Source organism: Thermobia domestica, chromosome 14 (assembly GCF_964235325.1).
Source record: "Thermobia domestica chromosome 14, izTheDome1.hap1.1, whole genome shotgun sequence".
NCBI classification, from domain to species: domain Eukaryota; kingdom Metazoa; phylum Arthropoda; class Insecta; order Zygentoma; family Lepismatidae; genus Thermobia; species Thermobia domestica.
In genome coordinates this window covers 9,818,260-9,832,472 of record NC_137467.1, presented here as the reverse complement: position 1 = coordinate 9,832,472, position 14,213 = coordinate 9,818,260, and the positions used below count along the sequence as shown (strand labels likewise).

General features: G+C 38.7%; 1 protein-coding gene across 1 annotated transcript in view; it reads right to left on the bottom strand.

Moving 5' to 3' along the window:
• LOC145669511 (tRNA (carboxymethyluridine(34)-5-O)-methyltransferase alkbh8) overlaps positions 1 to 14,213 on the bottom strand; it is a 40,634-nt gene continuing 26,421 nt past the window's right edge. The window contains exons 7-9 of the mRNA XM_081737695.1: positions 9,418 to 9,573; positions 4,067 to 4,216; positions 1 to 623 (exon numbers count right to left, since the gene is read on the bottom strand). Of these exons, the coding sequence (XP_081593821.1) occupies positions 54 to 623; positions 4,067 to 4,216; positions 9,418 to 9,573 (876 nt within the window). The 3' untranslated portion in view covers positions 1 to 53. The remainder of the gene's footprint in view (positions 624 to 4,066; positions 4,217 to 9,417; positions 9,574 to 14,213) is intronic.

Below are 14,213 nucleotides of genomic sequence, written 5' to 3'. Positions count from 1 at the left end.
TTTAAAAATTTTAAACCAGACTTTAATTAAAAATTAATTATTCCCAACAACTATCATATCTTCTCTAAAACTACACACCAATTTCCTTGGTCATAGTAACTTTTCAAGATTTTTACATTTGAACATTTTTTACATAAAGTTTCCAGTTCTCCTTCCTGAAACACATGATAAAACCTATAAAATACGGGAACGTCTTTAGATGCTTGTCGCTCTGCTTCTGGTATCTTTTTCCCTGCCTCTGGTTTCAATTTCCACGGCACAAATAAATCTTGATGCACAAAGTTCGTTCGATTAACATGCACAGGAAGTGTCACTGAATTCTCATTAGACGTATCTCTGTCAATGTTTACTTCAATATTTTGAACAGTTTGTGGTCCATTGATGCCAGTATTCTTCGGAGATGTTTCTGGAAGTTTGTCTTTGGGTGAAGTACAGTCACCAGCGTTAGAAACGTCACAATGAGTTTTCACTGTATTTGAAGACTGTTTCTGTTTTGAACCTTGTTTTAAGTAACTTGACTTCTTCTGATGCCGTTCTTGGTCTTTTGCCCATACATAGATTAGAGCTCTGCCACCAACTCTCAAAACCCTCACCATTTCCTTAATTGCCTTTGCTCTTCTATCCTGAAAAAGAGAGAAGAGACCGCTTCAGAACGTTCATAATTTTATATTCTTTTTCTTACTAAATTACAAAGAAACAAATATTTAAAAATAAAAAGATATATTTATTTAATAATTCCATAAATGAGTTTTATTAATAATAATAATAATATCATAATAATAATAATAAGATCCAATATATTTCAATCAAAAATTTTCTGGTAAATCTTATATTTGTAGAACTCATATGAGGGGTAAGGAAAAAAAAAAAAAAAGGAATGTCACAAAACTGCATTTTCGAGAAAACAGCGTTTTACAGGGTGTCTACGACAATTCCAAAATGAAATTTCGTGACTTTTCCGTGACCTTTTCTTTACCAAATCATAAAATTTCTTAACTATTTCAAGAGCGAATTTGGGTGCGAATTAGGTCGAATTTTCATCCATGCTATAGAAACGTACTTTGCTTGCGATTTGGTAGCGTCTAAACACGACCATAGACATTTTTGGTGGTGAATTTTGACGTTTTATATAACAAAATTTTTCAATCTGTACTTACATTTGTACCGTTAAAAGAAAATCGTGACCCAAAAGCTAAATTTCGTGACTTTCATGACCGTTTTCTGATTTCGTGACGTTTTTCGTGACTTTCGTGACCGATAGACACCCTGTTTTAATATTGAAAACCGCGTAAAAAGAATAGTGTTAGTTAAATCTTTTGTCCCTTTTTACATGCACATTTCTACATTACGCATGCATGGCATATACGGTGAAATAGTACCAAGAGTCACCAACAAATAGGACAAAGCACCCGAAAAAGCACGCACATGGACATTCCTTGTTTTTTTTCACTTACCCTTCATATGGTGTAGCCAAACCCAAACTATCACTTAATTCAGTATGATGTACTTATTCCGTAGAAAATAGGAAAACTCGATTTAGGGGCCGTTCAAAAATTTTGTGGTCCCTGATCCCAAAACTAATTATTGAGCAAGATGGCAATCTTTTGATACTTTTTTTTTTTTTTTTTTTTGAGTATTCCTAAAATTCTTGACCAAGATCGCAATCTTTTATTTATTTATTTATTTTTTTAAAAATAATTCTAATTCACGTGTGAATAAAATTCTTTCTCACGTATGAATAAAACAACCAACTATATACTGAGAACTCCTTTCATTATAATAAGTGACATCGTCGAATGCAACGTTTTTCCTATTTATGTTACATATTTTAGTTAACATTATTTACCTATGAAAGTAACAACCCTCTATATAGACTCTTTAATACGACTACTTAGATCAGATTTACATATGAATTATATTTTTTTTTTTCTTTTTTTAAGTACTTTTTATTTTTCTTCAACCAGAAATTAATCTTTCGCAGGGCACGGTTCACATTCCAACCTTTAAACTACTTTGCCGGTATAGTTAAGTAACATCTTGTCTTAATTCGATTGTCAGAGGTGTTCTGTAACATAGACACTGGGTTGGTAAGCATAAAAAAAGAAATTATAGGACTGAGTGATTTAGTACCATCTAACGAGTAATAAGAATATATTGCTGTTAACAGAGCGAACTGGGTAGCGTAGAAGTTAATGTGTCGGTACAGTAAGCAGGAAACTCGGGTTCGATTCTCGATCCAGTCGTGTATTTTTCTGTTCTTCGTATATCATGAAATTTGAAGCTATTTAGAATAATGTGACATAAAATTTGTTACTTTCTCCAATTATCTATATATATAAAAGAGAACGTACAAATCCTTTGTTAGCTCATCACGCTAATACGGCTGAACCAATTTCTTTCATTTTTGGGGGGTTATTAAGATTTGGACCCTAGATGGTTTTTATCATATCACTTTAATTTTCAATTACCAGTGTCTTGAGATAATTGACCATTCAAGTGTCCATAACGTACAAATCCTTTGTTAGCTCATCATAGCTAAAACTAACCGTATTTATATGCAACCCACATGACCGTGTCACTCGGCGGGTTAACATAAATGACAGGCGATATAATGTTAACATTTACTCCAATCTTCTATGGTTTTTATCATATCACTTGAAAGCGAAAAAGTAAAAATTATCTAAGTAACAAAGTTTATTGCGTTCCAGGGTGACCGCAGCGAAGCGGGGTGAACGCTGCTAGTCATACATAACTTAATTTCCATTAAAGTGAAGCTAATAATAATAATAATAAAAAGAAGAGTTAATCAAATTTACAGTAAAACCTGTCAACTTGGCCTGGTTCGTCTTGAGCCTGCATTTTCCCATAAGACATTCTTTACTTATTACTCTGTAAGTTGGCCACCTATCAATCTTGGAAGTTGGCCGCATTGAAACAATGTTTATCCTATGTTGATAATGATAAATTTACCTGCATATCTTGGCCACGTGAATACGTTTTGTTATTTTTCTTAACTCTTTTGTATTCCCGTATGAGAGCCAAATGTTTTGTATTTGTTTCTAGAGAGAGAGAGAGAGATGCATAGATTCTCACGATTTGTTCTTGGAGGCCAATGGCCAGAACACTACCCTAACAAACGGGTGGTGAAGCAAGATGGGAATAAGAAAAATCACGTACAGGAATTCAGGAAGTGGTTCTATGTATTTGTTTACCCTCGCTGTTTTGGTAAAACCATTAGCTATATCGGTTCCTTTAATCAGTGGGGAGCTTTAGTAATTCCGGAAAATTCTCAACATTAAAGCTAACCATCTCAATTATCATTTATTGGCACCTGACTGTTTGTCGAAAGGTAGCGGAGGTTTTGAGATACAAATTCCTTTAAGATTTTCTCGAAACATCTTTCACTACAAGGGAAACACTTGTAGCTCATTAACAGGGGTTAGGCCCTAGTTACTACAAAATTAGAACGTGCATATGTGCAAAAAAGAATAAAAGACAGAACGAACCACCATGAACCATCATGAATAAATTTGTTATTAATAATTCATTTGCTACTTTTCAAAATGTATCTTTTCAGAAAATATTTGTCTGCCGAAAAAATCATATAAACTGCATATAAATTATTGAATTTATAATTTTACTTTTCTTGTTTTCAATCCGAATAACTCAGTGTGCTATAATACCAATATCAATAAACTGCGTACTACTTTCGATTTTATGGTTGTTTGTGTGTTTTTTTCCATCCGAATAATTCAGTGTACCAGACTAGTTTTCAGAAGAAAAAGGTACATATATTAAATATACCGTAGTATTTTTTCTAGTACTGTGTATTGTTATGATTACTCTATATATATTATTTAAAAGTAGCTGTCGTGGTATTGCTTATTAAAATTTAACAATCAAGTAATACTAGAAATCCTATTCTAAAAATACACCAATCACACTTATTTTCTGTAAGTTGGCCACTTTTCAATGGAAGCGATGGTAGCCAACATAGACAGGTTTCACTGTATTATTATTTTACTGTGTTTTAGTATTTCTAGACAAAGCGATACAAAATACTTACTTCCGTCGCTAAATGATGAATCACTGCAATACTTATGCAACCGTCCGCTGCCTCCGATCTTACTGGCAGCGACAAACAATTACAAGAAAACACTTCACCGCCTCTTTCACGACAGGTTTTCATCAGATTGAGACTATGATCACAGCCCAGCTAAAAAAATACAAACGAATATCGAAAATTAGTTTTTCTTTTATATTTATATATAATGTAGATATAAAATGCCCTCCCCCTTAAAAAAAAAAAGTCAAGAACATTCTAATACGTGTCCGTTTATATTTAATGACAAGTTTAATACCGAAATCTTCGAGTTTGACCTTCCACGATTATGCTCTTTAGCTTAAGGGAGACGATGATTAAAGCAAAAGAATGATGATGAAAGAATTTGTGGAATGGGAACGTGGGAGGAAACGGGGTACTCCGAGAAAACCCACGAGCACGATGTTGTCCACCACAAACTTACTTGGCCGGGAACTGAACCCGAGACCTCAAGTACCAGAGGTAAGCCAGGGTGTCTACTAAAATTCCAAAATGAAATTTCGTGACCTTTTCTTTACCAAACCATAAAATTTCGTAACATTCTCAAGAGCGAATTAGGCTGAATTTTCATTCATGCGATAGAAGAGTGCTTTGTCTGCGATTTGGGAGCGTCTAAAACTGACCATAGACATTTTTGGTGGTGGATTTTGACCTTTTGTAGGACAAATTTTTTCAGTCTATACATATATTTTAAAAAATATTGACCCAAAAGCTGAATTTCGTGACTTTTCTTGGCTTTCATAACCGTTTTCTGATTTCGTGACTTTCGTAACCGATAGACACCCTGTAAGCGCTCTACCACTAAGCTATTGTGCCTCCCAAGTTCCATGTTCCTAGCTTGAAGGGTTCGCGAGATGTTATTTTTTTCGAATAAACTGTGACCCCGTTTCTCCTTTAGGATACACATTTTAATAAAAGTAACATGACAAAAGTGCAGTTCGAGATAAGTGATAACACTATCCAAAAATTTATTTCAATCGCTTAAGTCATACGGTTCGATAACAAACAAGATCCTTTCCATTTTTATTAGAAATAATCCATTTCTGTTGTCACAGATGGAGCTTCACTAGTAACATGTGACTCAAATGACCCCCCTTTATCGGTAACGCATGGACATTGCAGGTGGCTGGAGTTAGTGTATCAGTCAGGTCATCAAGGTGTGTTGAAGGAAAGATGTGACTGAGTGGCAAATATTGGTAGTCTGGTTTGGTATGCATTTGTGTAAAATGAAAATGAAATTTTTGAGTTTTACGTCCCAGGTTATGCCGGTTAGACTAAAGGAGACGGTGAAGATGAGAAATGAATGAAATGGTGGAATGAAGAAAGTGGGAGGAAGCGGGAGAACCCCGAGAAAACCCACGCACACGGTGTTTGTCCACCACAAAGTTCACTTGGCGGGGGCTGGGATCGAACCCGGGACCCCAAGCACCAGAGGTGAAAGCTCTACCACTGAGCCACCGCGGCCCCCTTATGCATTTGTGTATATATTGGTATGAATCAGATTGGACAGCATTACAAACAGTAATTGCAATTGGACAGAAAGTTCGTTGGAAGAAAATATTTTCTTGAGGAAAATCTAAAGGAACACATGACAATTACTTTGCACCGTTTGGATTGAAAATTTTATCAATGTAAGGATTCATCGCAGTGTAAGTACTGGTTTTCTCTTTAATTACGAGGGTATTCCCAAAAATTTCTGAACTGACAATGAAATATTGCGCCACTGGTAATAGACTGTTCATGACATGTGGTGCCATCTATGAGAAATAGTGTATCAGTTCCAACTGTCCAGCTGCGTCAGTTCGTTAGCGGTAGTCATTTGAATCCAAGGGCGCCCATGTGGTTTCCAGTGTGGGGGCAAGTATAAGCGACATTTCAAATGTAGTCTCAAGTTTTGCGCTAACTATTGTAAAAAAATCTATTAGGTTTTCTATCTTTTTCGTCTAGAGGGGGGCGAGCGCCCCACCTTTCTCCCTCTGATGGGCACCCTTGTTTGAATCAATCGCTATGCGCTGACTTCGCATACTGCATGACAATGCTCCAGCTCACACAACTGCGGTGCTAAATCTGGGGTAACGACGGGTACTGAATATCCTCGAGGCCACATTCTTTCACTGAAGTATTGGCTTAACACAAAAGTATACTTTGGCTTATGTTTGTACACACGTGAGAAGCTGGTTGTTTAAGGCAGCCTCAAAGAGAGATAATTGAACTAAAATTTTCATATCACGAACGATCAAGAAAAAACAACTTTTTAAAATAAACTCCTACCTAAATAGATAAACACAGAAATTCTGAAGTAAAAATAAGACAATACAGAAGATACCCACGATAAAAATAGTCGACTTTCACTGGCCTTCCCGAACGACAGATTTAACCACTGTTACTTCGATACATTGCTGGCTACACTGGGGTTTGTACTTGATGACAGTATCAGATGAGCACGATTCGTGAAACGATGAAGGTTAAGATGATAGCTTTCTGGGAAGGGTTCATTTGTGGACTTTCCACTACCCATTATTACAGCCACTCAGCATTAATGAAACGGTGCAAAGAAGTCGGTGACGATTTCATTGTCAGCAAAGCTAGTACGGGTATCGCGTGGGCTGGGAATTGTGTGAACACGGTTCCAGTCTGTTAGAATTCCAATACAGTGCGCGTCATCAGGAAAGATTCCCCAATGCAGAGATGTTTGGCTATACAACACGGTATCTCAAAAATCACAGTTTCCAACAACATCCGGATTGGAAGCGCGAAAGAGCACGGATATCGCCGCACAGAATGACACATGCAGAAGTTCACAAACGCCAGAAAGCTATATGAAACATACTTCGCAGGGAATAATTGGAAATGGGTATGTCTAGATGAGTGATGGTTCTATCTAGATAAGACCAACAGAGTTTGATCTATTTTTTGCCATCAGACCGACCACGAGAGCCGTTCTGACCTTATGCTGGAATGCACGAAAAAGCTTTCCAAGAGATTTCTGGTGATGGCGAAATATTGCTGTCGAGGGAAGCTGTCAATCTTCCAAGTGCCTTCCACCACCAAAGTCAACGCAGCTTGCCTCTAGGAGAACGTTATGGACTCTCTGTATGACACAACATCTACCTGTACGATGAAAGGTATGGGTCCACATGGACAAGACCTCCAGTCATACCGTTCGATCGACGCAAGGAAAACAGAAGAGACAGAAAGAGTGCGGCCAACAAAGCATTAGCCTTTAGCCCCAATTTCTTCTCCCCATGAATTTGCTCGAACTTGAGTGCAAACAATAGCGTTGATGCATAGAACACGACTCTGAAGGAACCAGAGTGATCAGATGGCGCCAGTATCGAGGCACAGTTGCGAGTTCGCCTCTTAACGCCTCGAGGGTATTTGTAAAAATGAAATGAAATTGTCGTTTTACTTCCCATCGTTATGCCGGCGAGGCTAAAGGAGACGGTGATGATGAGAGATGAGTGAAATGGTGGAATGAAGGAAGTTGGAGGAAACGGGAGGACCCCGAGAAAACCCACGCACATGGTGTTTGTCCACCACAAAGTTTACTTGGTTTGAGCGGGGATCGAACTAGAGACCCCACTCGAGGGTATTTGTATAAAGTGTGAAGCTATCACGTTATAGTAGTCACAGATATAACTCAGTATCTTATTAAACTCATTGATCAAGCTCGTTGTTGCAAGTCTGGAGCACGTACAGTAGGATGTTGTTCACATATGGCCACCATTATTTGGTACTTATCTAATGGCCACAACTATGAATTTGTTACGCCCGGTCATCGATAGTCCAACGTTTCTCTTCGCATTGAAAATCTCGAGTGCAAAGTCGATCTCAATCTCGATGCTGGCGCCATCTCGTGGCATCCCACACTTTTGGAACGCGATATCACAGGAATGGTGCATCTGACCACTCTGGTTCCTTCACAGTCGTGTTCTACGCATCGGAAGCTATCGATTGCAATCACGTTCGTGAAAATTCATGGAGAGACGAAATTGGGGCTAACCCTGAAAGTACTCTTTGAGTAATCCCATTTTCGTTTATCCCTGTGAAATCCCCGGACGCCTCACCAATGGACTTCTGTGGGATTGGACTCCTTAAATAGACATTTGCTCGACGCCGTCCCCATACCTTGCAGGATCTTCCAAAACTTGCCAAAGCAGTATGGTGAGACAACCCCCTTCCCATTCTACGCCCGAGTTCGTCGCCAGCCAATCGTTGGGACCCGTGGCTCTAATGTCGAACTTAATCGATGGTAGAAAAAGGTGATTTACTGGACTGGACTCGACTATTTTTATTGTGAGCAATCTTCTGTATTTTTTCAACAAGACTGTACACTTATTAACTAAACTAACTAACTAACTCTATGGCCTATGGAACCAGGAGGTTCAATGCCGCGTTCACAAAAGCTCTCCACTGACTTCTATCCTTAGCTAACTGCATCCAGTTTCTACTTTGTATTCCAATCTCTGCGAGATCCGTCTTAATATTGTCCTCCCATCTGCGCCTAGGTCTTCCTAATGGTCGTTTTCCGATTGATCTTCCAGTCAAGACTTTGAAAGCGTTTCTACTTTCTTCCATTCTAGCTACATGACCCGCCCACCTAAGCCTCCTATACTTGACGACCCTAATAATGTTGGGTAAACCGTATACATTATGTAGTTCCTCGTTATGAAGTTTCCGCCATTCCCGTTCATCTTGGGTCCGAATATTCGTCTTAGGATCTTGTTCTCAAATACTTTCAGTCTATGTTCTTCCCTCAGAGTAAGCGACCATGTTTCGCAACCATACAGAACAACAGGCATGATTATAGTTTTGTATATTTTAAGCTTCAAATTCCTCGACAGAATTCGCGACAAGAAATTTTGAACCGAATAGTAACACGAATTCCCTACTTTTAGTCGATATTTAAATTCTCCGTAAATATAATTTTCCTCTGTTAATATTGATCCTAGGTATTTGAAAGTATCCACTTTATCAAAAGTATTATTTAATATTTTAACGCATTCACAATTTGCCGTATTACGGTCCCGACGCACTTCCATGTATTTAGTTTTCTCTGCATTTACTTCTAAACCTATGTCCCTGCAAGCGTTTAATAAGATCTCTGCATTTCTTTCTATTGTTCTCCTATCATCCCCTATTAAATTTACATCATCAGCATATGCCATAACCTGGTGAATACCGTTCAACTCTAGGTCCTGGTTGCTGTACACTTATTAAATCTTCCCAAATATTTTACCTGGGTTACTACAATTCGACTACGAAAACATGTATACAGAACTAATGAAAAATTGCACCTAGTCAGAAGTACTTACCTCAAAAATATTCTTATTATATCCAAAATATTTTCCATTTCCACAGCCAAGATCTAAAAGTATGGACCCCGCAGAGAGAGACTGAACGAAGTCTAGAACATTTGGCCATGGTTTATGCCTCGTATCACTAAAATGAGATGCGATTTCTTCATAGACCTGTGAAAAGAAAATTGCACGTGTACGTTATTATACACGGTCGTTTAAAAATATTTTTTTTTTCTTAACGAAGTTCATACCTGACACAAACCCGCTCATATTTTGATTCATTTTGTGAGCGAAAAATTGGAGGCAGAGAAACAAATTGCAAAGCTTATTTCAGTATTGAAATGAAATGAAATCTTTGAGTTTTACGTCCCACGTTATGCCGGTTAGGTTAAAGGAGATGGTGATGATGAGAAATGAATGAAATGGTGGAATGAAGAAAGTGGGAGGAAACGGGAGAACCCCGAGAAAACCCACGCACGCGGTGTTTGTCCACCACAAAGTTCACTTGGCGGGGGCTGGGATCGAACCCGGGACCCCAAGCACCAGAGGTGAACGCTCTACCACTGAGCCACCGCGGCCCCTTATTTCAGTATTGTGACTCATCTAGACAGCACTGACAATCACAGCATAGAAACCTATCCTGTTGTCTTCCTTCCGGTTGTATGATAATATATAAAAAGAACGTTGATAATTTGTATGTAACTTTTATTTCTATCTCGAACGAATCGGTAGGTGTCAACTATAGAAGTAGGAGGGAAGAAAATAGAGCAGGTGACTAGTTTTCGATACCTGGGTAGTATTATTAGTGATGATATGAAGTATAGACGGACAGGAATGGTGAATGAAGCCTTCACGAGGAAGAAAAGACTATTCTGTGGGATCCTGAATAGAGTTGAGAAACAAAAGACTCATAAAATCCTTCGTGTGGAGTATTGTTCTGTATGGGTCAAAAAACATGGTCATTACGCAAAAATTATGAAAAACGACTGGAAGCTTTGGCAATGTGGGTGTGAAGAAGAATGGAGCGAATTAGCTGGGTCGAGCAGAAAATGAAAGAGAGGGTGTTAGAAATGATGGGGGAGGAAAGAACAATGTTAGATATTATTAGGAAGAGGAAGAGGAACTGGTTGGGACATTGGCTAAAAAGGAACTGTATCATGAGGGACGTGCTACAGAATGTGGTTGCATGAAAGAAATGAAATGAAATTTTTGACTTTACGTCCCACGGTTATGCAGGTTCAGTGATCATGAGAAATGAATGAAATGGTTATCACCGACCTAAAGCTCACTTTTTGGATTTGAAAGGGACATTGGAAAAATGGACTTGATTTGAACTTTATTAACCAACCTTCGTATATTTCCAAACGTTCTAAAAACTCTTCTCTCATTGCTTTGGTATATCTCTTCGTTTGTGTTGGTGAGCCTCAGTCCGATTTCATGACTAAATATGGACATACGATGCAGAGACAATGACTCCCTTTGTGAACGCTTTCTCGAGTCTGGAAAAACGGGAAAGTTGCAATAACATCTCCGTCTTGTCATCGTTCATCCCTGATTTGTTAATTCAAAGCATCCGCATCTTTTCAGCCAAAGAGCTTGAATTCAGTATTATACGGCATAACCGGGGGCCTCCAGCCCCGAAGAACTTATACACAATAGCCCACTGGACAAAGGCAGTGCTTCTGCACCCTCGAGACACCAAACTTCGTGTCGTCGTTCGTTCGCGCATCGCGCGCCTTCTGAAAAAGCAGCGTTCAGTGCTGCCTAAAACTATAAAATGCGTGTGTCTCTGATTATTTTCTGTAACGTACGATACGTTTTAAAGTGAAATTAATTGAAAGATCTTATCAGTTGATTTATGTCGACAGTTTAATTTTGAAATACTATCAATCTGAAGATTCGACTTAGTTAGTTTGTTTCATTATTACAAACGTTACAACGAGTGGATTAATGGAGTGATATTTCATCTGTTACTATGCACGTTGAGGATTGCATTTTCCGCACCAGCTCAGAACATTAATTCCAGAGGCAGCATCTGTGATTGAACCCAGGACATCGACGGAACCACTTTATGGGCTAGCCGAAGAATAACGTGAGTTGTTTTATCTATAAGCCACGCCACCTTAACGCCGATAGTTAGTAAAAGGTTGTTAAACACAGTTATATTTCTAGATCAATGTGCATGTAATGTTTATGTTTGTCAAATAACATTATACGTTTACTATCTAAGTTCGAGTTCATTATTTGTTGAAAAGTTAATGTTTAATTTCTCCATACTCGTAGCTTAGTAAATATATCTACGTTGCCTGCATCTACGCATGCTGTGCTCCCAGCCCCCGCATAGCGAAGCTGTAGGCATGGGCATTGACCACAGTCGTTGTGAGATAGCTGGGAAATAAAAAGGAGAAAAGGGCAAGGTATAAGACTAAATGATTGATCCGATCCACGACGTACACAGTGGTTACATGGTGGAATGAAGAAAGTGGGATGAAACGGGAGAACCTCAAGGAAACCCACCCACACGGTGTTTGTCCACCACAAAGTTCACTTGGCGGGAGCAGAGTTTGAACCCGGGACCCCATGCACCAGGGGTGAACGCTCTACCACTGAGCCACCGCGGCCCGGTTGCATGAAAGAGTGAGGGGGCGAAGGAGACTACAATTAATGGACGACATCAAAACAGAAAAATCGTACGTTCAGTAAGATGCCCGTACGAGGCGAGACTTGGGAGTTCACACGAGCTCTAAATAACAGATGAAGAAGGAAGAACACAAAATATTCCCCACAGTAACATAAAATGGAAATACTTAGCACGTGAGAATTCCTTTCTATAAACACAGGAGAGAAATTTCTCATCTTTTCTGTACATCTTCAAATTAACTAACTCTATGGCCTATGGAACCCCGAGGTTCAAAGCCGCATTCACGCAAACTCTTCATTGACTTTCATCCTTAGCCAATTGGACCCAGTTTCTATTTTGTATTCCTATTTCTAAGAGATCCATCTTAATGTTATCCTCCCATCTGCGCCTAAGTTTCCAAATGGACATTTTTCGATTGGATTTCCAGTCAAAACTTTGAGAGCATTCCTACTTTCTTCCATTCTGGTTGCGTGACAAGAACGAATTTTCCATTGGATAATCCTATATTCAGGATATGCTCTACATACGAAATTACAGCTTGGTTTTAAATAACTTACTCGACAGAGAATTCAAACTATTCAAGAATTGGGAAACAACAGATGCTGTGTACACTGTTCAACCTATCTTTTTATTTATTTATTTATTATTTTTTAAAATTTATCAATCGATACTGTAAAAAATCACTTGGTTACAAATGCATTAACATAGCCTACATACTAGGTGTGATTAAAAAATATAGTGAATAATTTTATTAAAAACGAAGTAATAAGCTTACATGGAATTTGATTTAATCTCCTTCAAAGTACTGTCTTTGGCTAGCAATGCACTTATACCAACTATAAATCCATGACTGGAAGCATTTCTGGAAGGCTTCTTTTGAAATGGCGTTGAGCTGCTCTGTCGTGACCCTCTCAACCTCAAAAATTGTACCCAGCACGTTTTCCTTTAAGCACGGTTTTAATTTTGGGGAAGAGCCAGAAGTTGCATGATGCTATACCCGGAGAATACTGTGGATGTGGCCAAACACCACTATTTTTTATCGACCAAAAACTCCTGTTTGTCAGTCAAAAGTCGGGAAACGAATTTCGCACTCAGTCTTCTCATTTACGAATCGTCGGTTAAAATGCTTTGCACGGACCCGTACGAGATGTTAAGTTCTTCGATAAGCTCTCGAATAGTTATTCGCCCGTTTGAACAAAGTATTGGTGCCACTTGTTGCACGTTTTCTTCTGTTTTTGAGGTTAATGGACGTCCCGAACGTTGTTCGTCTTCTACCGACTCATTTCCACTTAAATCGCTCACACCACTTGCAAACAGAGTTACAGCATTATCGCCGTACACCCATTTCAAGACTTGTTTGCAACTTGAAACAGATCTTAATGTTCATGCGTTGTTCGAAATCCATGATGTGAGAGAGACACGGTAACACAAGCTCATTCTAGCGGCTCTGGACGCTGGCTGACAAGTCAGAACGTGTTCCAACTTGACGCTACCTGTCTCAACGGATCAGGCTATCGGACAAATTACATACAATGGTTGTAGCGACAGTAGCTGCTGCTAAAAATTCATTCACCGAACTTTTTGATCACAATTTGTACTTAGTGTGATTTGAGTTGAGCTGAGTTGAGTTGATTTTAGATTAGCGTCCCTTTTAGCAGCGAAGCTATATAAGACGTGGACCTACTGATTAACGTGGAATCCGAACCACATGAGGTCCCGCCGGGAATCGAACCCGGGTCTCCTACGCCAAAGGCGCTCATGCTAACCGCTTAGCCACGAGGGAGCTCCTTAGTGTAATTTGAAACGCATACAAAAACACTAAGTAATAGTAAAACTTACCTAGCTTCATTTCTTGTATATGTATAATATTTATTAACTTATAAAATGGGAATACGATAATATTAAAATGGGGATAAGATATTTTCATGATGCACTAAAATTTAAGTGTGTATTCAATTTCTAACGTTTCTAACCATTCTACATTCTTCTTAGTTCCCCCCCCCCAAGTTTTTTAATATCTTATCATTGTTCTTTCCTGATTCCGCAACAAACCCCGCGTCATCTGCAAAAATATATATACATAATCTTCTTATCTCCAACCGAAATACCATCTTCCTTATGCAGGCTATGTCACGCAAATTAGACAACACTAATCGAAGAATTCTTGTTT